The sequence below is a fragment of the Notolepis coatsorum genome (assembly GCF_963971535.1).
Source record: "Notolepis coatsorum genome assembly, chromosome: 3".
NCBI classification, from domain to species: domain Eukaryota; kingdom Metazoa; phylum Chordata; class Actinopteri; order Aulopiformes; family Paralepididae; genus Notolepis; species Notolepis coatsorum.
The window spans coordinates 16,867,204-16,894,114 of record NC_140167.1 but is presented as its reverse complement, the minus strand read 5'-3'; the positions used below and the strand labels follow the sequence as shown (position 1 = coordinate 16,894,114).

Genomic DNA, 26,911 nt, shown 5'->3' with positions numbered 1-26,911 from the left:
ATAGTAAATGCAATATAGTTTTGTCTCAAAAAATATATTTCCCCTTGTTTTTACCGGCAACTGCACTGTGTAGTGTATTGAGAGGGGACCCTATTATTAATCGTTATACCTGCTGAACGGCATGCCGGGTACAGCTTGCTAGCTAGCCAGGTAGCATAACATACTGTTAACAGCTGGGAGAACAGAAAAAAAGATGATTAAATACTAATAGAGACCAAAGATGTTGCATTGTAGCAAAGTTTTCTACGTTTGACATGTTTCACTAACATTTCAAGCATCAGTGATGTAACGTTCAGAATTAATGCTTTTGTTCCCGGAAATACGCTAGCCTGGTCCGCTAGCTGTTAGCTGTTAGCAATGACGGCAGCCAGCTAGCTCGCTTGGTGGATTATCTCAGGTTCGCTATTAGGCCTAAGTAAAAAAACGAAATCATATGTTAACGTTTGTGTGTGTGTGTGTACATTTGTATGTATCCAATGCCTACTCTTATTAGTTACACCACTGGCCAGTATGGCTTACCACCACCATAGTCTATTTATACTTATCACTATCACCTTGCAGTCTGGTTAGATGCCAACCTTTCTTCGTTGTACAACTGTACTTATGTGCTGTTGTACGACGACAATACATGTCGTCTGAATGTAATCTAATCTAATCAGCCGTAGTGGCTGCTGCTTTCCAACACTGACCACTCACTTCTACTGCTATTCTGCCTGCCGACATCTGTTTACAGAGAGGAAAACAACCCCTGAATGGAGGTTAGAGTAACAACTGACAAAACACACACAGAGTTTTGGCTGGTGGCGGCTGGTGGCTGCTGGTCGCTGCTGGTGATTCCCCAGCCTGATTGGATGTGATCTCCCCCTTCTCAGATTCCAAGAAGGGCCCGAAATCAGAGTAATGGTGTTGTTGTTTTTCTTTTTCTAGTCAAAGGGCCGATAGTTTTTCTTTTGGGGGGGGGGGGGGGGGTGTGTGTTTAGCATACAGACAATGCTGCCATACAGGCGGCGCTGTGGCAGGAGGCAGGGCTGTCCGCTGCCAAGATGGAGTCACCACGCGCCACGAGGTGCCGGAAGAGCGCCGCGCACGTCGTCAATACGGCGGGGAGAATCAAACAACGGATCACAAGTTGTGTTTCTTCTTGTTTATTTTTCCTCAGTTAATTATATTAGGGCTGGGCGATATGGCCTAAAAATAAAATCCCCGGGGTGCTCCAGTAGCACACCATGTTACCGCGCTGCGTCGCGGAACTCCGTGCTGCGTCACGGTTCTGGTTGACTCCGAGTTCGATTCCCGGACTCGCCGTCATTTGCCGAATGTCTCCCCCTGCTCTCTCTCCCGTTTCACCCTACAACTGTCGGTCATGCTTGACCAGGAAAGCGATAAACGCTAAAAAATTAAGTAAAAAAAAAAATAATAATAATAAAATCCCAGATACATTTTTTTTTAATCCAATTTACGATTTTAATCGATTTTTTCTCTTGAGAGCTAAAAAAAAAAAAAAAAAAACATTGTTTTTATTTGACACAAAAGTATCAAACCAAGCTGAATGTCCCTATTGGGATTGAAGTGCAAACCTAACTTTCACCAATCTTCACTTAAAAATATTTTTATAATATATATATATATATATATATATATATAAAAGGTTACTCTTGATCAAACAAAGATGAATGTCCCTATTGGGATTACTAGTGCAATAACCTGCTTTTTCACCAAACTTCACTTAAAACAAATAAAAGGTGCCTCTTGATCATTAAACAAGAATGAATTTCCCTATTGGGATTAATAAAGTGCAAATCTAACTGTCACCAAACATCACTTTTTGTAAAATAATTAAATAAAATAAAACTTTTTTTAATTTTTATTTTTTTTAAATCGATTTTAGTTTTTCAAAATCGTCCCAAATCATTAATTCGAATGATCGATAATATCGATTAATCGCCCAGCCCTTTACGCTGGTTCTTTTTTTCTCATATTTTTATATTCAGATCTGATTGCATATACTGTGTGTGTCTTCTACTATTACTCTGCCCATACCTGTGCCTACCCTCCCCTAGCCCGAATTTCCCCAAGGGGATCATTAAAGGAATGTCTTATCTTATCTTATCTTATCTGGGGGGGCGACAGTGGCTCACTCGGGGCGGTAGAGCAGTCGTCTGGTAATCCGGAGGTTCCCGGTTTGATTCCCGCTCCTTCCGGGCAGCGCGACGAAGTGTCCTTGAGCAAGACACTTAACCCCTAATTGCTCCTGATGAGCAGGTCGGCACCTTGCATGGTTGCCTTCGCCGTCGGTGTGTGAATGTGTGAGTGAATGGGTAAAATGTGAGGAACAAATTGTAAAGCGCTTTGGATAAAAACGCTATATAAATGCAGTCCCCAGTCCCTTATCTTATCTTATCTCTTCTGAAAGGATGTGTTGTCCTGAGAAGATGCCCTTCGAGGGACAGTTATCTGCTGCTGGTGTAGGTTCAGGTCCACAGCCCTTCTTTATGCTAATATAATATTAAGGCTTTTCTATTGTTTTATATTCAGCCTACCGGGCTTTGTGATTCGTCGGCCGCTATAACCAAGCGCATCACATGTGTCCGTGTCTAACACGAGAGCCAGTGGTCATGTTGATCATCCTCACACTCTCTCTTTGATCCAATTATGACTGCGAGGGCAGCTTTTCGCCTGTTGGCACAAAGACACGAGAGCGTTTGTTTTGGGCGTAGTAGTAAAGCCATTAATAGCCCCGGTTGGTTTTGTGTACGAGAGGGACGGGGTTATGAATAAATGCCTTGTCTCGCTCACTCATTAGAACCAGTGTCACACTGTCAGCCCCTCAGGCTCCAGAGTGCTTCGGTTCCTTGCCTCGACCTTAAAGGGGCACTTGACCAAAAAAACAAAACAATGCTGAATTGTTTTGCACATAATCTCACACGCATCATCCGAATGCGCTAAACAGTTTTACACACGTTCTTTTAGTTTGACGGTTATTGAGTCAATGAGTTTGAATGTGTGGCCACCAGTGATTGAATCCTTGTGTTGTGTTGATTTACAGCTCCATGAAATGATGTAAAAAATAGCACCTTGTCTTATAGGGACTGCTGCTACTTTATCATTTCATTGAGTTGTAATTAACAACGCAGGATTCAATATCCCTGATCACTGGTGGCTATACGCAAACTCATTGACTCTCTGTCAAACTGAATGCATTTTTTTTGGTGCCCCTTTAATTCCATAACGGAGTACATGATTTACTGTGTGGAGTAATGAATCGACCGCTTTGCTCATCACAGAGGTTCATAGCTGGAGGCCCTGCTATTTCAGTGACACTGAATTCCTGCCAATGCCATCATGTTTCGTTTGAATCCAGGCTTTGGTTAATGCGTGTCTGAGTCTGACCACAGAGCCGGAGAGAGTTCCCTCCATTCCTCGTTCACACAAGTCCTCCTATTGTCGCCGATAGATAAGACCCGCCATTGGCTTTTTAGGCGCCACCACTGTCCCGCATCATGGGTCAGTCCTCCGTGTCGTCTCCGAGTAACGAGAGAGAGAGAGAGAGAGAGAGAGAGAGAGAGACGCGTCAGACGAGCCAGGCGGCAGGCGCTGAACCCCCTGCGAATCCCCCCATGTTTTTTTTTTTTTTGTTATCTTTCCCCCCCTCCTTTTTTCCGATTTTTCTCCCATCCCACTGTTAGTTGTTATGCCAATTCCCAACCCCCTTCCTGGTTGTTGCGCACTCCCCCCTACTGTTGGTCCGGGAGGCCGGAGACTGTCGCATGCTTTCTTCCGACGCATGTGCAGCCAGCCGGCAGCCAGCCTGGCAGCGTGAATATTTTAGGCAACCAACTTGTGTTTAGCGTTTCTCTGATTGGCCACTACGCCCATGTGACCGCGGCAGCGCGAGAGAGCTGCAGCGCGGAAATAGGTTGTCTATTGCCATTCTCTAAGACAAACTCTAACTTTAACCAGCTCCTTAACAGCGCCTAAACTTAACCCTTCTAACCTTAACCAACTCCGAAACAATGCCTAACCTTAACCTTAACCAACTCCGAAACAATGCTTAAAGTTAACATGCCTAAACTTAACTGGCGAAAGAATGCACGTTAAAAAATAAATAAATAAAAAAATTGAAGGGAATCGAACTTGTCACCAACGGACCGCAGGATCCACAGCAAGGCGGCACTACCAGTTGAGCTAGTTGTCGATGTTAAAAAAGGGGGGATTACTGCTACATAATGCTGCCGCGTCTCCGCGGGGGCGTGGCTAGACGCAAGTTGGGCGTGGCTAGACACAAGTTGGTTGCCTTTAATATTTAGGCAGCCTGGCAGCTCAGACTCTCACTGGGAGAGTGTAACGTGTGGAAGGTCACACTACCTCCCTCCAGATCCTACCCTCGCTGTGCAGGCGCCCCGATTGAACTGTAGGGGTCGCTGTCCACAACGCCCAGGACCCACCCATCAGCTTTCCCACCCCTAACACTGCCAATTGTGTTAGTATGAACGACCAGCCAAGCTGATAGCAACGCCGAGAGCTGGACTCGAACCCATAAATGCTACATAGAGGTTAATTAGCAGCCAGGCAGATACATAATCATCTGTCCATCATCAGTTCTGTCCATGATCAGTTCGTCCATCAGTTCTGTCCATCATCATCATCATCATCATCATCATCATCATCATCATCATCATCATCATCATCATCATCATCATCATCATCATCATCATCATCATCATCATCATCATCATCATCATCATCATCATCATCATCATCATCATCATCATCATCATCATCATCATCATCATCATCATCATCATCATCATCATCAAAGTGGCCTGATTTATGAATAATATTTTGGTCATGTCGCCTCACCAGGCCGCTCCTAGTGGCACGTCCCGCCTTTTGAGCGGCAGGGAGTAACGCAGACGGCACCGTGGTGTTTACACTCCGTCTGCACACGCTCTGTTTGCGCCGAGACTGTGTCACCGACCGGGGCCTTGTCACCGCTGGATGACAGATTATGTTTGCTCTGCTCTCGCGCCGGCGGCACCGCCATGCCATTTGCAGCCGCCTCGTTCGCCGCTGTCGGAATGAGAGCATCTCGCTCGGGGAAGAGCAATCAGGGAGGTCGCAGTGGAATCCAAAGGTCTGTTTCAGCGTGTGTCTAATGACGGCAGTTATATAGATGGGTGTGTTTGTTTCAACGTGTCTAATGACGGGCGGCACGGTGGCTCAGTGGTTAGCACTGCTGCCTCACAGCAAGAAGGTCCTGGGTTCGAACCCCAGCAGGGGGCCTTTCTGTGTGGAGTTTGCATGTTCTCCTCCCTGTGCTCGCGTGGGTTTCCTCCGGGTACTCCGGTTTCCTCCCACAGCATAAAGACATGCATGGTAGGCAGGGACTACAGATGGAAACTAGCTCATTAGCTAATTCTGGCACATTTACATTGATGTGGAAACTGAAGATGTGGATTAATGTGCACTGTGTCCCCGGGTATTTTATTTTGTTATGGCAGTTATAGATGGGTGTGTTTGTTTAGTTTCAACATGTGTCTAATGACTGCTGTTCTAGATGGGTGTGTTTGTTTCGTTTCAACGTGTGTCGAATGACTGCAGTTCTAGATGGGTGTGTTTGTTTTGTTTCAACGTGTGTCTAATAACGGCTGTTTTAGATGGCTGTGTTTGTTTCGTTTCAACATGTGTCTAATGACTGCTGTTCTTGATGGCTGTGTTTGTTTAGTTTCAACGTGTGTCTAATGACTGCAGTTCTAGATGGGTGTGTTTGTTTAGTTTCAACATGTGTCTAATGACTGCTGTTCTTGATGGGTGTGTTTGTTTAGTTTCAACATGTGTCTAATGACTGTTGTTCTTGATGGGTGTGTTTGTTTCGTTTCAACGTGTGTCTAATAACGGCTGTTCTTGATGGGTGTGTTTGTTTAGTTTCAACATGTGTCTAATGACTGCTGTTCTTGATGGGTGTGTTTGTTTAGTTTCAACATGTGTCTAATGACTGCTGTTCTTGATGGGTGTGTTTGTTTCGTTTCAACGTGTGTCTAATAATGGCTGTTCTAGATGGGTGTGTTTGTTTCGTCTCAACGTGTGTCTAATAACGGCTGTTCTAGATGGGTGTGTTTGTTTCGTTTCAACGTGTGTCTAATGACTGCTGTTCTTGATGGGTGTGTTTGTTTCGTTTCAACGTGCGTCTAATGACGGCAGTTCTAGATGGGTGTGTTTGTTTCGTTTCAACGTGTGTCTAATAACGGCTGTTCTAGATGGGTGTGTTTGTTTCGTTTCAACGTGTGTCTAATAACGGCTGTTCTAGATGGGTGTGTTTGTTTCGTTTCAACGTGTGTCTAATGACAGCTGTTCTTGATTGGCGTGTTTGTTTCAACGTGTGTCTAATGACAGCTGTTCTTGATTGGCGTGTTTGTTTCAACGTGTGTCTAATGACTGCCGGGCTCCGTTCCCCGTACCTGGCTAACTGTTAGCCGGATAATTTCCAGTATAGCTTGACTTAAGCCGGACCTTTCTGTTCCCCGAAGTCGGATTTTCTAAATCACCATGGTAACAGATCAGAAAGTTTGAACCTGGTCCGGAGCAGGGTTAAGTTCAGTTAGCTGGATGAACCATGGCCACGCCCCCGCAAAGAAATGCCAGCTCGCTTCCTGAAATATTTCTCACAGTCTAGATCCCATTATACCATTCTGAATTATGTTTCTGTGCTTCGTTTTCCTAGAGGGGGCTTTTGAAATGTATAATAATAGAACTAAATGCTGATAATAAATCATATTCAGCCTATAGATTTACTTTGTCCTAAATAAAATAATGCACGTCATATACGCCGCTCGGAGTGCGATACACGCTGCATGTGGTTATTTTAATAACGGCGCATTGCAAATGTGAATCCCGCGGGCTTATTTTTAATGAATGAAACCTATCGGCCATTTGGCTCTGATTAGTTTCCTATATTCTCCGCTGTAGATTTGCTTAACGGAGCGCCCGGATTGTGTTTCATTCAAGCATAAAATTGAAGTGTCTATGCGTGGATTATGAATTACGAGGACTCTGAGGATTGTTGAATTGTATCATCACTCACACGTTATTGTGATATTGTAACTGGGATTAAAATGTCTGAGATGCGCTGTTTGACGGATTTGAGAAATTGAATGAGCCGTTGACGTCACATTAATGCATTTGAGAATAAAGAGATAAAACTTCATTCAAAAGAAAAATATTCTTGTCCATTGATGGATACACAATGAATATATCCCGTCTGGCACAGTGGTGCAACGGCTAGTGCTCACTCCTGTCAAGCAGGCGACCCGAGTTCGAGACCCCGCGCTTCCAATATAATTTTTTTGGAATATAATATTAATGATTATACGCAAAAGTAGCCTAGTTTTAAGTTAAAATATTATAAATCTACATGCATTGAGGATGTCATTCTTTATATATCTCTCAACGTGCACCAAATTGAATTATTCCTACATTGCAAAAAGAAGAAAAAGACTAGAAGAAGGGGGATTCGAACGCGGGTCGTCCGCGTGAAAGACAAAACGACCAACCGTCACACCACAGTGCAGATAAGTAAAACATCCACCATACATCAATCAATGGATAAGAGAGCCGTATCCTTATTCTGAAACAGTTGAACTAATTATTTTCGCTAGCAAGATCTCATTTGATTATTCAATCCATAAACCTACTGCCAGCAGGCTTATTTAAAGAAATATAATCTGATTGATTGGGGTAATGAGGGACTTAAAATTAGCCTATAGATTATGCATTTAACTTGTCGGCGAGGCTATTGAGCCGCCTGCAATCTGTTAATAAAGTTTTAAATCAATCAATCAATCAATGCCGTTAGAAAATCAGGATTTCTGCTATCGACACCTGCTGTCTTTTCAACTGAAGCGGCCGCGCGCACTGATCCTGAGTATCAAGTCTGGTTCGAGTTAACGAGACTGAATCAGCGTTCGAGGAACAGGAAAATCCCGGCTTCAAACATCGGGTTAATTGAATCTGGATAATGGGACTCTTGATCGACTTAGTTGAACCAGGTACGGGGAATAGGGCCCTGTTCTTGATTGGCGTGTTTGTTTCAACGTGTGTCTAATCAATGACAGCTGTTCTTGATTGGCGTGTTTGTTTCAACGTGTGTCTAATGACAGCTGTTCTTGATTGCCGTGTTTGTTTCAACGTGTGTCTAATGACAGCTGTTCTTGATGGGTGTGTTTGTTTCAACGTGTGTAACGACGGCAGTTCTTGATGGGTGTGTTTGTTTCGTTTTGAAGGTGTGTCTAATAACACATTCTAGATAGGTGTGTTTGTTTCGTTGCACAAAGTCTCCAGATCCTTGTTGTCGGAACATTCTGTAGTTGCAGCCATCGAATAATGGATTAGTAGATTATTCGGTGTTGTCTATGTTTGCTGTTATACTGTCGGTATTATTAGACGCAAGCACAGTGTTTATTATTTACTGTTTATATTTATAGTTCCACGCCACCTTTTTGCTCCTTAATCACTGCTCCACATGAGAACAAGGTAATGCGTAAATTCTTGGCTCTGGGGGGGGAAATCGCTACGTAGTAGTATCGCGATACTTTGCGTGGCGATACTGTATCGATACAGGGACACCAAGTATCGATATTTTATTATTCCAATTTTTTTTTTTTTTTTATATATTTTTTTTATAAGGAAGTTGCATTGTTCATTTCAATACCTGTAATAGTACAGTAGTCCACACACACACATGTGCATTCAGTTAAGTTGGAATATGACTGTAATACAAACAGTTCAGTTTGTCAGGTACATGCAACACAGATTGCAGTGTTTACATCTGTCTGCTTGAGAAAATACCATTTTCTGCAATAAAAATGATTGAAGTGAGATGAACAGACTGAACTTTATTTTATTAGATAAAACATGTTGACAGTTTTACTTTGCAGTTAAATTTTTTTTATAAAATAATATCGCAATATTCACGATATTCAAATATCGCGATAGTATCGTATCGCGAGGTCTCTGGCGATTCCCACCCCCCAACACTGTCTCACCAGATAAATGTGAGACCACTGAAAAAAAGGTACATAATGCACATTATGTTATAGCCATACGTAATATATTTAGGTATTGTATGTAATATATTCTACGTTTCATATCAGCAAAAGTCCCGCCAAAAAACAGCGATTGGGAGTCGCACTCGCCCCCCACCACAAGCATCGCTAGTTCATTTTGGGACTTTTACCAATACTAAACGTAAATATATTACGTATGGCTATAACAAAACGTACATTGGGTACCTCGTGGTATAAGTACTTTATTTACGTGTTTTAAGTAGGGCTCGGTTAAAAAAAATTATTTCCCAATTTCCCAATTCTGAATCGATCTTCATTTAAATGAGCGATTATCGATTCATAATCCCTAAATCGATATGATTAAATTTTTTTTTTTTTTTTATTATTCCCAAATGTAGTCGTTAGTGCGAGATCTGGACACAAGATGACCTATGTGTTAAATCTAAAAACATGGATCAAGTGAAAGCATCACTCAAGTCACTGCCAGCCAGGCGCAAAGGCAGATGTCTGGTTGCATTTTGGATTTAAAAAAACATGACGACAGAGAAGAGAGATGGACAAAAGCAAAGCCATATCTGTAAGCTGTGCAAAGTGGAGGTGAAATATTGTGAAAATACAACAAATCTATGAAACCACTTACTGAGACATCACCCAGACGTGACGCAAAAGCCAATGTTACATTCATGTAACTGCTTGAGAGCCAAATCTTGTGAATTGGAATCGAATCGTTTTGGGGAAATCAGTGGCGATACCCAGCCCTAGTTTTAAGCGAGATCTGGCGAGTGGCGGTGCTGTGTCGCTCTACACACGGTTACCTTCCAGGAGAGGCTCCACAAGCGAAGACGAGACCTCCGGCAGTGCTTCCATGACGTTTTCACGTTGGGATATAAATGACTTTAGTTTAGTGTGGCTGCCTGTTCTTCCTCTGCAGGAAAACAGCTGACACTGGTCTGAAAAACACTTAATCAACTTAACATAATATTGCAAAGTAAATTATGAAACTCTTAATCAAATAGACTAATTGATTAATCTGAGACACGTCCCCAGTGTTTGTATGTCCTCGGAGCGTCCTACACATCCCCTCAGCTATAGCTTCGCTGGCACTGTGAAGCTGTAGGGTAATGTTTTTTTTATCCACTTTTTCTCCTGTTTTTCTCGGATTTTCTCCCATCCCAATTTCGTCGTTATGCCAATTACCCCCTCCCCTTCCTGGTCGTTGCTCGCATGTGCCCCCCACTGGTCGGTCTAGGGAGTCCTGAAGTCTTATCAGATGCTTCCTCCGTCACATAGGAGAAGCCAGCAGCCTCTTTTCACCTGCCAGCGCGGACTCTCATTAGTGAAGTGTAACGCGTGGGAGGTCACACTACCTTCAACATATCCCTTCTTTGCTGTGCAGGTGCCCTGACCGACCTGTAGGAGTCGCTGTTTACAACGACCAGAATATTACCACCCCACCACCACCGGCTTCCCTCCTGCTGACTCTGCCAAATTGAGCCAGTATGACGGCCGGCCAAGCTGGAGGCAACGCTGACAGCCGGATTCGATACCAGTGTCTCTTGCGTTGGTGACGAGCTCGCTTAGACCGCTGCGCCACCCAGCCGCGCTGTAGGGTAATGTTAAAATTAGTTGGATGGATAGATATATATACAGAGAGAGACATAGAGAGATGGATATATATATATACAATGGCGGAAATAAGTATTGAACACATCAGCATTTTGTCCCGTAAATATATTTCCATGTGGCCATTCAAGTGAAATTTTCACCAGACTTTGGTATTAACTCAGGGAATCCAGACAAAAAATCTAAACATTAAAGCCCATACATAAATAAAGTTATGTGTCATAAAGTGGAATGACGTAGGAAAACAGTATTGAACACACTAACTGAAATTAATTCAATACTTAGTGGAGAAGCCTTAGTTTGTTTGTAATGACGGCTTCAAGGACGCTTTCTGTATGATGTAACTAATTACCCGCAGTATTCAGGTGTGATTTTGGCCCATTCCTCTACACAGATTGTCTTTAAATCTTGAAGATTGCGGGGGGCAGGGGCGTAACTAAGGGGGGGGACACATGGGACATGTCCCTGCCACGTTTTCAGAATGCAGTTATTGTCCCCTGCACGATAATAAACAACGTGATAGGACCACACGGAAAACGGCTGCTTGTCCATCTCTGAGCCATTGTCATGCAAAGTCAAGTAGCCAGGTGAGCACCTGGCGCTAAGTACTACCGACCACAGCTGTCTTTGCATATCAACAACAGCCCAGTCTTCAGGTGTGCTCAAATAGGCTACATAACACCCCTCCCTAGTTTGGTGTGAAACTGTGAACGATGTGTCTGTGTGACTGAGATTGCCATGAAATGCAACATTGCTTGGTGTCTGTGAAATATCTGTATGTCTGTCTGTCTGTATTTAAAAGCCTCTAGGCTGTTGTTTTATACATTGTAGAATAAATAGCGCAATATCTCTCTCTCTCTCTCTCTCTCTCTCTCTCTCTCTCTCTCTCTCTCTCTCTCTCTCTCTCTCTCGCACTACGTAGTACGCACGTTCCGAGACTCGCGCAGCATTATGACTTGTCATAAGTGAATTGTATATAGAAACAACTCACCAAAATTGACTTGCACAACTGATTTAAAAAAAAATCCCCTTCACCCCCCCCCACCCACCGCGACCATACAACTATACATAGCACCCCTCCGCCACTGACCACGCCTCCAAATGTGTCCCCTCCACCACTGACAACAGAGTTACGCCAGAGTTACGCCTCTTGTGAATCTGGATCTTCAGATGCTTCCACAAATGTTCAATTGGGTTTAAGTCAGGTGATTGACTGGGCCATTCCAACAAGTTGATTTTCTTTCTCTGAAACCAACTGCGAGTTTCCTTTGCTGTTTGCTTTGGATCGTTCTCCTGCTGGAAGGTCCTCCACGTCTCATCCTCAGCATCCTGGTGAAGGGCAGCAGATTCCTCTCAAGAATCTCTCTGTACATGCCTCCATTCATTGTTCCTTTAATGATATGAGGTCTGCCAGTACCAGGAGAGGAGAAGCAGCCCCACACCATGATACTTCCACCTCCAAACTTCACTGTTGGTATAGTGTTATTCGGGTAATGTTCAGTGCCATTTCTCCTCCAAACATGGTGTGTTGTGTGACAGCCATAAAGTAACATTTTGGTCTCATCTGACCAGAGTACATGCTCCCGCCTCCCAGTAGTTCACTGGCTTGTCCAAATGTTGTTTGGCAAACTTTAAACAAGCTTCAACATGTCTTTTCTTCAGTAGTGGAGTCTTGCGGGCTGAGCGTGCACAGAGGCCATGGCGGTGGAGTGCATTGCCTATGGTCCTTTCTGTCACAGTTGTACCTGCTGCCTCCAAGTCTTTCTGGAGCTCTTTCCTAGTGGTCCTTGGCTCTCTGGCTACTCTTCTAAGTATCCTTCCGACTCCCTGCTCAGAAATGTTGCGAGGAGCACCTGTGCGTGGCCGGTTGATGATGGAGTGATGTTGCTTCCACTTATGGATAATGCCCCTAATGGTGCTTACTGGAAGATTCTGAAGTTGTGAAATACGTCTTTAGCCAATTCTATTGTCATGATTTGCAATAATCTGTTTGTGAAGGTCTTGAGAGCTCTTTGCTTTTACCCATCATTTGATGTTTCTTGTGTGGCACCTTGGTAACAAAAAAACATTTTATAGCCCATCAATATATTCTAACCTAGTTGACATTATTAGCACAGATTTAGTTTTGGTTTTCAGCTAGTTCCTTGCCTTTCCTTGCTGTGGTGTACTGCTTTTTCTTAGTGTGTCCAATACTTTTTTCCTGTTTCATTCCACTTTATTACACATAACTTTACATATGGACTTTAAAGTTTAGATTTCTTGTCTGGATTTCTTGAGTTAATACCAATGTCTGGTCTGGTGCAAATTTCGCTTGAATACGCTCATTGGAAATACATTTACTGAACAAAATGTTGATGTGTTCAATACTTATTTCCCCCACTGTGTATATATATATATAGATGGATAGATAGCTGGACAGAGATACATAGATACATGTGTATATAGAGGAGTTAGATGATGAATAGGAGATATATAGATGTGTATATATCGAGGAGATGGATAGATAGATGGATACAGTCAGTAAGTACAGTAAGCAGGTGTAGCAGTAGGGTCTGGGGGAGGCCCGCAGATGGTATTGACTAAAAGGGTTGTTTTAAAAGTCAAACGGTGGGTTTGTCCTGTGCAGCCTATTGTTCCTTTTATTTTAAACATAGGGCAGTTTTTGAAGGTGTGGTAATAACAGTGGTGCCCTTACTTCCACCATGGATCTGCCTGTATAGTAAGCATTAAGTCAATTAATTAATTAACTTGTTAGTGTCTGAACACTAACCTGCAACCTGGAGGAGAGGGGCACCCTGAGACGCATCACGTGCACAGGACCCAGAATTCCTTGGCGCGGCCCTGCGGGGTAAGGTTAACGAGGTGACACAGAAACACAAATGAAAACACATGAGTGCAAGTTAACCCCTGAAATCTAATGAGAGAGATTCCCACTAACGTAGTTATCTCTGGATCTCAGCGGGCTAATGCATGGAGGGAGATGTATGGAAGCAAAGGAGTGACGGAAGTATTTGAATTTGATCAGACACCAGATTTATAGCATTGAAAATAATTACTTTGAAATCATGTATCTGAATTTTTTTTCAGACACCGAATTTATACCATTGAAAATAATAACTTTGAAAATCATGCATCTGAATTTTTTTGCTCCGAATTTACCTATGTGAAATAAAAATTCTGTGTTTAAAATTCGATGAAAAAAATTCGAATGCATAATTTCGCTGTTCAAAATTCGATGTAAAAAAATTGCGATGCATTATCATCCGGGCTACCCCAGACAGGATAAGCAATCGAATTTTTTACATAGAATTTTAAACACTGAATTTTTATTTCACATAGGTAAATTCGGAGCAAAAAATTTCAGATACGTGATTTTCAAAGTAATTTTTTTTCAATGCTATAAATTCGGTGTCTGATAAAATTCAAATACTTCAGTCACTCCTTTGCTTCCATAGAGATGTGAGACCGTGAGCCGACGGCCCGGCTGCAGAGCTCTCTGAGGGAAAGTCTGTTGGTCTGGTTCTCTGCGAACACTAGACTTCCACACAGCCGGCCCATTCTGTATTAGCTATGTGTGCATTCTGTAATTACATTCTATTAGCGGACTCGTTAGCTAACCGCTGATGGGACTGTTCACGCTTTAAAAGGTCCGATCAGTGATCCCAAACCTAAACAAATGCCCCACCGCCAAAAGTAGGTGATACAAAGGGAGACATGTTTTCATTCTCTAGTTGACTGAGCTGTTACAAGGACTAACACTAGACAACATGTTTTCATTCTCTAGTTGACTGAGCTGTTACAAGGACTAACACTAGACAACATGTTTTCATTCTCTAGTTGACTGAGCTGTTGCTACAAGGACTAACACTAGACAACATGTTTTCATTCTCTAGTTGACTGAGCTGTTGCTACAAGGACTAACACTAGACAACAGGTAAATATGAGTTTCTAATCTAGTACCTCAGACGAAAAAAACATGTAACTCTGTTAAGTCCTCAGAGGAACAATATTTATATTTACTTTATTATCTAAAGATGGTAAGTTGGTGTTGTGATGATCCATAGTTCAAGACTGTAGCAGCTGAGTAATACTCATTTCTGGTGATATATACCACATTCACACTACAAGTGATTTTAGTATTTTGGGACTTGTTATTCGGTGCAAAGGGTCAGTTGTACTAGTAGGCTATTCACTCTATATTGGGGCTTTAAAACACCTAGAAAACACAGAGCCAGCACAATATTCCATAAAGCCCTGCAACTCATGTTTTTAGTTTTTTGCAACAGTTGTGATTGGAGGATCAGGAGAAGACGGCAAGGTTTGAGATCCGGTCAATCGTCTGTCAGCTGTGGCAGCAGTAGTACGAGAGTGTTGTTAATAATATCTATATATATCTATATATATATATATATATATATATACATCACACATCTAGAAGTCTCATAGTAGCTGGTATATACAGAGCTGAATTAACTTCATCAAAACCTTCTCAAGTGTTTTAGTCACAATATGAATTGATTGATTGATTTTTATTCTGGAGTAAAATACTGCATCCAAGGGATAAAAACATGAGAGTGCAAGCACTTATTTCCACCATGGTCCCTGATTTTGGACATGGACAGACATTAACATAAAACATAGTGCTTCATAATAAAACATAGAGCATCATAATAAAACATGAACCTGTATTAAACTCCTACACATACTAACAATAGACTATAGACCGATACGCCCTACCCTCTCCTTCCTAGACGTGGCTAGTGGCTACTCTACATTACAGATGTTGAATTCAGATGTTGTATTTAAACTCATTCTGACTTCTAAATAAGTCGTGTCAAAGGTTGCGAGTTCTACTAAATATAACATCACAACAGAGAAGGATGACACGACGCCGGCCTTCTCTGTGACCTCAGCCCTGTGCTGTTCATGTATTTACTGTAACGCACTCCCATCCGCGCTCTGTTGCTTAAGTACAACTACATTTATAGACCGTAATCGTAATGTTGTTAACGTAACAGCCTTGGCCTTGGACCCTGGTCTACACGCTCCAGAGAGGTTTTACAGCAGAGGCTGTCGTCCAAGAGGTGGTCTGGTAGAGGAGTCTTTAACATGGGGTCTAGAGTGAGCAGCTAGACGCTAGGGCAGCACGATTTTGGGAAATAATCTAATTGCAATTTTTCGGACAGATATTGCGATTGCGATTATAATATATTTTTTTAAGCAGCCCCACAGAGGTTTATTGTAAAATGCGGCTTGCATCTGGCCTACGCGGTGGGTCTTTTCGGGACACCGAGTCTGAACATTTTTCTTTTTACCTGGGAATCGATACCGGTACCCAACGGTACCTTTTTTTTCTGTACTTTACTCTCCCTCTCTGAAGTCTAAACTTCACAACACACAATCTAAAACCCCTTACCTCCCTCTCTCAAACCGATCTTGTATCTCAATGGGACTTCCTGGTTAAACAATTTGATAATTGCATCATTCCAAATCGCGATTTTGATTTAAAATTGATTAATCGTTCAGCCCTACTAGACGCCAGTAGTGTGTAACATGTTGTGTCTAGAGAGTGAGCATCTAGACGCCAGTAGTGTGTAACATGTTGTGTCTAGAGTGAGCAGCCAGACGTCAGTAGTGTGTAACATGGGGTCTAGAGTGAGCAGCCAGACGTCAGTAGTGTGTAACATGGGGTCTAGAGTGAGCAGCTAGACGTCAGTAGTGTGTAACATGGGGTCTAGAGTGAGCAGCCAGACGTCAGTAGTGTGTAACATGGGGTCTAGAGTGAGCAGCTAGACGTCAGTAGTGTGTAACATGGGGTCTAGAGTGAGCAGCCAGACGTCAGTAGTGTGTAACATGGGGTCTAGAGTGAGCAGCCAGACGTCAGTAGTGTGTAACATGGGGTCTAGAGTGAGCAGCCAGACGTCAGTAGTGTGTAACATGGGGTCTAGAGTGAGCAGCTAGACGTCAGTAGTGTGTATCATGGGGTCTAGAGTGAGCAGCCAGACGTCAGTAGTGTGTAACATGGGGTCTAGAGTGAGCAGCCAGACGTCAGTAGTGTGTAACGTGGGGTCTAGAGTGAGCAGCCAGACGTCAGTAGTGTGTAACATGGGGTCTAGAGTGAGCAGCCAGACGTCAGTAGTGTGTATTGAGGGAGTGGGTCACGGAACAGGCTCAGTTGATTTTGTATACACGTAAAAAAAGAAAAGTGTATATAATAGTAATAATACTGTATTTATAATTATACTTTTTTAAATGTTAGCTTTAAATGAAAAAAAAAATATATATATATATTTTGCACTGGGATTTTGAATGTTAAAAATACATTCCAATGAACTACTCACTGTATATATATTAACATTTGGAATTTTGATACAATTAGAATTTTGCACTGTACCGCTGTATAATGACAATGCATTTGTCAGATGTCCATACGTCCTCTTTCCATTTCAAGTTAACATGTTTTAAAACGTGTTTAATGTTTTCTCTGCGTCCACCTCCTGGAATCCCCTCTCGCTCTATCGCACCCCGAGACCTATAATGATAAAATGACTGCATGCTGATAAGTATCCCCCTGAGTAATTCACCTTCACGTTGCTACTGTATCATCAGGCTGCAATCTATCACACCATAACGGGGCGTCCTGCGCCACCCTGTGCGGTGATGTCAGAGACCATGCAAGGAGGAGACTGGGCACTGCGGTGGTTTTCAACGGAGGGATCTGGACCCATAAAGATGGCGGCAGCAACAACGAAACTTCTCGCTACCAAACAAACATAGAGGAAATAATGAGACGTGATGTTGTTTTTATGTCGAGTAAAATTTTCCTGCATCTTGAAGTGAAGTGTGACTTTTTTGAAGATGTTTTCATCGCTATCTCTGCAAAAAAAAAAAAAAAGGCTGGCAATCATGCGGTGAGTGGTTGCCAGGGTAACCAAGGACACTGGCAGATGGTGCAGGCTGGACGGAGTGGAACAATCTTTTTTTCTTCTCACACAATTGTCCTTGTTGATCAAATTAACCATTCTGTGTTGTCCGAAATTTACCTGTATATACTATACTGTGTATATATTTATTCTGTGACACTGCATATATATCTATCCACACCTGTTACATTTGCACTCTGGTTGGATGCCAAACTTATTTTCGTTGTACTGTATTTGTGCTGTATTATGACAATACATTTGAATCTAATCTGATCTAAAACAATGATATGTATGACAGATTCTTATATGTATGACTCCCCGTTCACAGTGATATGGTTCTAGGGCTGGGCGATATGGCCTAAAAATAAAATCCCTGATGATAAACAAAAATTTCAATTTTTTTCTCTTGAAAACTAAACGCCAAATAATAATAATAATTATATATATATATATATATATATATAATATAAAAGGTTACTCTTGATCAAACAAAGATGAATGTCCCTATTGGGATTAATAGTGCAATAACTTGCTTTTTCACCAAACTTCACTTAAAACAAATAAAAGGTGCCTCTTGATCATCAAACAAGAATGAATTTCCCTATTGGGATTAATAAAGTGCAAATCTAACTCTCACCAAACATCACTTTTTGTAAAAATAAAAGGTGACTCTTGAGAATAAAAAAATTAAAAAATCTTTTTTTGAAAATCGTTTTTAATTGTTCAAAATCACCCTAAATCATTAATTCGAATTAATCGATAATATCGATTAATCGCCCAGCCCTATATGCTTCTGATCTTGTTAGCCTTGGTTAGTTCATCAAGATGGTGGCAGCCTGAACCGACCTCTTGTCTTTAGACAGACTTTAGTCACCGTGTTTGTGTGGACGCCCATCGCGGAGGAGGCCTCGGTAATATTTTACTCCGGAGGTTGAATCATTCTCAACCCCTTAACGTTTTTAAATTCTTTTGCGTTCTCAACCACTGGGCTGTGTGAAGCAGGAAGTGACGTGGGTAGTTAGCGTTGTTGTTGTTGTTGAACTGTCTGGTGAGTGGTGACCGTGCCTTAGTGAGAAACACCAGGGTAATGGTTTGTAAGTGAAGGTATATAAGCACACGACCACACAACTACACAACTACACAATAACACCATCACACCAGCACGTCACCAGCACACAACCACCAAAAGTAGATGATCATACAGAGTTCTATTGGTACTGGTGCACAATCACACATGTTCCTGTGTAACAGCATGACTCTACAAGACGCAACGTTCCAACTAGGGTCGGATACCACTTTTTCACTGTGGAGACCGACAAGAGTCCTGAACTAATCGTTTTTGCGAATATTTCCAAAAATATATTTTCCTTTTTGTTTTTACCGGCACCCACACTTGTGTAGTGTATTGAGAGGGGACCCTATTAAAGGTCCCCTATCTTTATAAATGGCATTTTCCAGTGGTTTGCATTGTTTTCTAGCAATGTGTGGTTGTACCAACACTGACTAGATGTGAGATTTCTAACCGGTCCCATTCCTCCAGTTCAGCTGAGACAAGAACCTCCCCCACTAAACCAAGCCATTCTGAATTTACGTCGATCTGTGACGTGTAAGAATGCTTGACTGTGATTGGAGGAGTTAGCGTAACGTTGAGTAAGTATGATCAAAACGGAGTGAGTGGAAATAATGCGGAAGCGGTTTCCCTGTCAGACAGCACTTCCTCAAAAGAGAGAGAGAGAGGGAGAGACATAGAGAGAGGGAGAGAGAGGCTCATACGGTGCGCTCGGAGCGATCTCTCCTCTGTCTCTCCCCCTGCTTTTTACACACACTCGCGACTCGAGCCGCTCACACACGCGCACACGTGCGCTCGGAGCGATCTCTCCTTTGTCTCTCCCCCTGCTTTTTACACACACTCGCGACTCGAGCCGCTCGCACACGCTCGCTCTGTGCTCTCGTCTCTCTGTCTGTCTCTCTCCCTCCCTCTCTCTCTCTATCCCTCTCTATCTGTCTCTCCCTCTCTCTCTATCTCTGTTATCTGCCAGTGCAGGTGGGTGACTGTCACTCAAAGCGCATTGCGAGTATGGGCGGAGCCCAGCCAAAAACAGCTTGAAATCTGAAAGGGCAGAAAGTGGTCCAACAAAGTACTTGATTAAAATTACATAACAATGAATTTTATTGGAAAAAAAACTTACAGATGTGCTCCATAGACTCACAGGAATTGTGTAAAATTGCCCAAATAGTGAAAAGAATAGCAAAATAGTTCCCCTTTAACTGTTACACCGCTGAACGGCATGTTGGGTACAGGTAGCTAGCCAGGTAGCATAACAGTCTGTTAACAGCTGGGAGAACAGAAAAGAGAGACTGGAGATGTTACATGGTAGCAACTTTTTGTACGTCTGCCATGTTGTTTCACAAAGTTCCCACATTTCAAGCATCAGTGATGTAACGTTCAGAATTAATGCTTTTGTTGCCTGAAATACGCTGGCTTGGTCCACTAGCTGTTAGCAATGACAGCAGCCAGCTAGCTCACTTATTGTATTAGGCTATCTCACGTTCGCTATTAAGTAGGGATGCTCGATATTGGCATTTTTTTACCTATAATATTGTCCAACTCTTAATTTCCGATACCGATATCAACCGATACCGATATATGCAGGGTCCCCCCCCCCCCCCCCAAAAAATGGAATAATTTCAGGTAATTAACATTCAGATTCAGATTCCTTTATTACTGTAAGCCATTTGTGTAAAACACATTGGTAATTGTTGCAGCGTTACAGTGTATGCATTTTTTCCTTCTTTTTTCACAGTAAACGACAAACACCAACACAGACGCAGGACAAAAAAACAGTGCAGTGGAGGATTAATCAATTAAATACATATATATATATATATATATATATAAAGTGTAGAGTGCAGAGTTCCAGTAAGGACTAGTGCAGTGCAGTCAGTGTCACTTGGGGGCAGAGGGGGGGGGGGGGGGGGGGGGCCTGAGGCATTGATCAGCCTGGCGGCTGAGGGGAAGAAGCTCAGTCTGTGACGAGCTTTCACAGCCTTTGGGATCCTCAGCCTTCTCCCAGAGGGGAGCAGGGTGAAGAGGCTGTGACCGGGGTGGGAGGGGTCGGCCATGAACATTACATATCTCTTGTTGTGGAATTAACACAACATTATGCATACTTTTGACAATAAATAAAATCAGAATTTGTTCTTACTTGCTTGCCTGGGTAAATAAAGGTTATAGAAATGTAAAAAAAAGATATATATATATTTGAAAACCGATACCGATATTTTCCGATATCACATTTAACATTTTAATGCTGATATCGGCCGATAATATCGGACATCCCTACTATTAAGTAAAAACTAAACCATACGTTAATGTGGAAGCTCAGACATTTCAAGCATCAACAATGTACTTTTTTGAATGAATGATTTTGTTCCTGGAAATTACGTAAATATCTAGCTGGTAGCAATAACAGCAGCCAGCTAGCTTGCTTGTTTGATTATTGATTTAAAAACAATATGTTACAATATGTGTGTGTGGGAGGGGGAGGGGTACTATTTGATTAATATTCTAATAGCTCCCAGTGACTAGGCTTGGGCGGTATCATTTTTTTCACACAGTCATACCTTGATGACATAATACCCCGGTATACGGTATATGACGGTATGACTTTCATTTTCATCAGCGGGGGGGGGGGGGGGGGGGGGGGGAAACCCGTGTTACCAAGTAAACAAATCATCGTTAGCTCTCAGAATGGTAGTCAGAAGCCCGCACCGTTAGCGTTAGCATGTAGCCTAGCCATGGCAGACTATTTGATTCCTTAAGGGCTCGAAATTGCCTGGGTTTTGGTCATATGCTCCCGAAATGCTCCCGCTGTTTGGCTACTTCTATGTGCAGTGAAAACTACTCGAATGCTTTATAACCTAGTCATTGATTTAGTTCAGGGTAATCTAAGATTAGCCGCAGAGCTAACGCTAGTTAACGTGAGCTAACGCTAGTTAATCAAGCTCACAGAGAGAGATAAACAGCTGACAGCGGATAGTACAGGACGGTACAAATACAATAAAAAAGCGGGTGGGGGCTGTTGTGTAAACCTTGTACTCTTTAGTTCACATATAATAAGAGACGGATTATTTGCTTGCTCCACTAGTGCAGGGGTTCCCAAACTTTTCAGGCCAGGGCCCAGAAAATAAGGCGTCAGAGAGCCGCGGCCCAATGCACATCGTCTGGCTTTTTTTTTTAATTTTTTTTTGACAGGCGACCGATTTTTTAAGCCAAATATCACTTCAATCCTATTAAGTTAGTTCAAGTTAGTTATTCATTTATATGTGCTATTTATGAGAGGGCTAACTTGTTGCAAAATAATAATGATAATAATAATAGCCTCATTAAAATACTATTGTTGCTTCGGTTGTTTTCAGCGTTTTATGTGCATAATCTGTTATTTAGTTTGAAATGTTCGTTGAAATAAGTAGATTTTTCGTTTTTGTTTATTTATTAAGTTAATATAAAACCATATAGTCACATTTTAGAATACAATAGAATATAATTTTAGAATACAACTAGAAACACTGTCCTGGCCTTAGGGATGTCCGATATTATCGGCCGACCGATATTATCGGCCGATATCGGCAGTAAAATGTGATATCGGAAAATATCGGTATCGGTTTAAAAAAATTTAAAACAATAACAATATTTGTTATATATATATCCAGTGAAATTATTAGTTACCTGAAATTATTCAGTTTTTTGGGGGGGGAAACCCTGCATATATCGGTATCGGTTGATATCGGTTGATATCGGTATCGGAAATTAAGAGTTGGACAATATCGGAATATCGGTATCGGTAAAAAAGCCAATATCGAGCATCCCTACCTGGCCTGCTTCTAAGTTCAGTGGCCTGACAAAAAAATAACAATAAAAAAAATAAAAATAATTTTTTTTTTTTTTTTTATTTAAAAAAAATAAAAAAATTAAATCATCTCGCGGCCCACCCGTGGCTGCTCGCGACTTTGGGAACCACTGCACTAGTGCACAACAACACAAACCAAACAAATCGTCTCGTTACCACAGCGCTTTACAGTATTTTCACAGCACTGTCGCAACATTACCGTAAAACGTGAACACCGTTGTGACCCACTTGCTCCACTAGTGAGGACTGGTCTCGCCCTCTGCTGGCGCGCGTGTGCACTACACTCAAAACTCCGTTTCACTGTAATAGAAACTGAAGCGCATCTGTGATTTTGACGGTATTGATTTTCAATACCGTCGGGATTTCTAAATACCCTGGTATACCGTAATACCGTCATACCGCCCAAGCCTACCAGTGACCATCTAATAGTAATTTAGTGAGTTTTGCCCATCCCTAGTTTTGGGTTATCGGACACAAATGTTAAATGTAATACATTTGTCTCCATTACAGAGATCTAAAATGCATCTGTGTCAGAAAAGCAGTAAATCAACTCGAGCAACTATCACGTTACTCCTTTCTTGGTGTCAGGTTTTTAGTACTGGGACGATTCTCAGATACCGATACCCTCTTTTAGCCTGGTATCAGACCAGTATCTGACACCACTGTATCGGTATCGGTGCATCCCTAGTTTCAACCTCACTTGGTCTTTGCCAGGTGTGGGTTAGAACCCATGATCTTAATATATACAGTACACATCACATGGTCCGGTAATGATAAATAAATATCATACTGTATGTTAAATCAATGCCCTTGAATTGAATTGAATTGAAAACCCTTATTTATCCCTGGGGGGGAATTCAGATGTCATTTACAGCATTACAGCAATTTAAAAACGGTTAATACATAACATACACTTATAAGTATGTGTTAGAAACAAGATGGACAAGTACATATAGGGATAAAGATAGCTAAAATAGGGCTAAAATAGAGCTAAAAGTGGTAAAAAGAAACAAGTCCAATCATGATGTTAAATAATTAAATTAATTGGTTACAATTGGTTAGTCAATTTACTAAGGGTTCTATATCCATCTAATGCAATACATGTTGTCAGACAGTGCATATAATAGACCCCCAGAAAAATATACAGATACAAAACAGTATTCCAACCTGCAATCTAATTATCAGTCAAGCAATTTGTAATGATTTATCTCCTCTCTCCTCTCCTCTCAGGCTGACGGGTCCTTCAGGCTACCTCACTGACGGACCAGGAAACTACAAGTACAAGACGAAGTGTACCTGGCTCATTGAGGGACAGTAAGTTCAGCAGGATCTCTAGATTTAGATTAGTATTTGGGCCCCGATCCTCAATTCCGTGACCATTCTCTGGCTAACATGTTTTGATGATTGATTTGACATCTATAGACCTTTTTTTTTTATAAAAATAAACAAAGAATAGCCCCCACAGCCCTCCCAAACATCCTGGGCTTTTTTCCCCCTAGAGCATAGGTGTCAAACTCACGGCCCGCGGGCCAAATGTGGCCCGCCACGTCATTTGATGTGGCCCCCCAAGAGCTACATTTTTTTTTTTCTTTTTTTTTTAACATTAATATTGGGTTAAAAAATAATTGTGTTAAAATAATTGTGGGTTAATGCGTTAATAAAGCTTTAACTTTGACAGCCTTAGTTATTACACATTCTTACACATACATGTATGTTGAACATCTGAGGTATTGATGAAGTAACAAAGGAAAAAAGCCAAAAGCACTTACTCCTCAGACATTCTTTGACAATTTTACAGCCCAAAATACAAAAAAGATCCAGGCGGAATAGGTAACAAAGGGTTGAAGAAATATTGTCTGAACTGTCAGATGCAAACTGGCTGTGTGACATAACCGAGCATCTCGCTCAATTGAATAACAATTGGAAACTTGACCAATATAGTTGTGAACTGAGACAACCCTTATTTTGTTATTTTTGAGTACAGTTACAGTTGTGTGTTCATGCAGACACATAATAGCAATTTCATTACGAATTGAAAATGGGGGACCCTGATGTAAACAAGTCGAAAGTCTTTCTCTGGTCTGCATCCCCTTAACAATTGTGTGTATTGAGCTGTACTGTACTGTACCCATTCTGCAATCTGTTAATTAAAGTTAATTAAACTATCTTCCATTAGTTGGATGTATGGCCTCTGCAAGGTTGTGTGCAGCCATTTGTTTTTGTAACATCAGCTACATCTGTCCCACGTGTTCTTTGCAGCTCACAGTTGTTAGTTCTGCCCCTCTTGACTGTGACAAAAAGGTTTTGAACAAACTTAATGTCATAGCTTGTATTTCAAGTTCAAGTTTCTTTAATAGTTGTCATACAGAAGTACAGAATACTTTTATACAAAATGCTTCTTACTGTTGCGCTCCAGAGACTGTGCAAGACAAGATAAGTATGAAATAAAATAACATAGTAAAATTAGAACTAAAAAAATGAGGTCACAGTGTTCAGTTTAGACATATGTACAATGTTCGATGCAGAATAGACGTAGTTACCATACAATATACAATACTGTGCAGTGTACTAATATACAATACTATATAGTGCAAGGCAGAAATGGAGAAATGGGACGAGGTGCAATTTAGGTACAATTCACAGTAGGTGTACGAGTTGTAGTGCAAATCCTTTATCAATAAATATAAAGTGTAAGTGTGTTTGTGTGATCTAAAGTGTGGAGAGTGGGTGCTGCAGTGTGTTGTTTGTTTGAGTGAGTGTGTGCGTGTGGGTGTGTGTGCTGTGTGCATTTGATGGTTGTTGCATAGTGATTATTGTTCGTTTAGCGATTATTGTTCGTTTAGCAGCCTGATGGCCTGGGGGTAGAAGCTTCTTCTGAGTCTTTCTGTGCTCGCCTTAAGACTCCGGTATCGCTTGCCTGACCGCAGCAGTTCAAAGAGGCAGTTGTTCGGGTGGCTCGAGTCCTTAATAATTCTCTTAGCCTTCCCCTTGCACCGCTTGTTGTAAATGTTCTGGAGGGTGGGAAGCCCCCCTCCAATTGTGCGTTCGGCTGAACGTGTCACTCTTTGTAGTCTGCTACGGTCTTGTGCAGGTCTTGATGATATTCTTCTTTGTTATTTACTTGAATGGTTTGATCATTGATTGATGGAGTAATATGGGGTTCTGATAAACTAAAATTATTTGTTAAAATAACATAAGCTAACATATATTTTTACATTTATGCAAATGCATATGCAATATGTATAACTTGAATAAGTAATACATACAGAAACAACATGTTTAACAATATGTAAATGAGTAGCTACATTTATTTTACATTACATTAACATTTATACAGTCTTTGGCCCTTTGAGGGCAACCATAATGCTGATGTGGCCCTCTGTGAAAATGAGTTTGACACCCCTGCCCTAGAGGGCCAAATCCAAGATGGCCACTGGTGACTCAGTGGCACAACTGTCACAATGGAAGCGGATACATTCAGAGGTTTAAACTAGGCTAGTGGTCCCTATCCGCTTCCATTCATTTGTGTTAAGCTAGGATAGCTTGCAGCCGGTTAACTTTCTACTGAACGCACAGAGAGGAAATTGGTGTATATCTTCTTGTCTGATTCAGTACAATGAACATTTTCAATCTCATTGCATTATTTTTTTACATTTATTTTAAGGTATGTTGATACATCAGTCACATCTAGCTGCTCTGATTGGCCCCTCAGTCGCATCTAGCTGCAGTCACTCAGCAGGCGAGGAGGAGTAGCATCAAGCATCTAATGTTAGGCTTGTTCGAGATGGGATAGGCGGACGCAGATCTGCGCAGGTTTCACTACTGCCTCGCCAAGCGCGTTGCATGACGGTTAGAATGTTGTCCGACTTGCTCTGAAAATCTGACGAGGCGAGGCGTGGAACTCCCGCGGGAGCGAGCCACAAGCAGCCTTCAGAGCGAGGCGCCACAGTACCTCTCACTCGGCTGCTCCCGGCTGGGAAGCGACTTGCTATGGTCGGGCAAAGCGCCTATTGGCTCAGAAAAGTTGTCAGTCACCAGCCACGTGACAGCCAGGGAGTTATGAGACGTTTGATTGATTGATTGATTGAAAACTTTATTATGTTATGCGTTATCATCATATCATCATGATAAACTTCAAGCTGTCAGACACACATACACACATGCGTCGTCTGTTTTGCCTCAATACTGTATATATAATTCTGTTTTGCCTCAATATACACAGTATACATATATATATATTGATGCAAAACAGAATTATTCAGCACTGCAGTGTGTTGTGTGTGCGTGCGGCCAGGAGCGCGCAACAAGATGGTATACATTATGGTATATGAATAGTATATTCCACTATAGCAGTATATGGTGTGTGCTGTACATTTGAATCTGATCTAATTTT

General features: G+C 41.8%; 1 protein-coding gene across 1 annotated transcript in view; it reads left to right on the top strand.

The window, feature by feature from the left end:
• The window catches only part of atrn (attractin), a gene marked incomplete at its 3' end in the record, with an annotated part of 181,716 nt that overhangs the window by 14,544 nt on the left and 140,261 nt on the right, over window positions 1-26,911 (top strand). Inside the window, exon 2 of the mRNA XM_084309803.1 lies at window positions 23,749-23,832. Coding sequence (XP_084165929.1) covers window positions 23,749-23,832 — 84 coding nt within the window. The remainder of the gene's footprint in view (window positions 1-23,748; window positions 23,833-26,911) is intronic.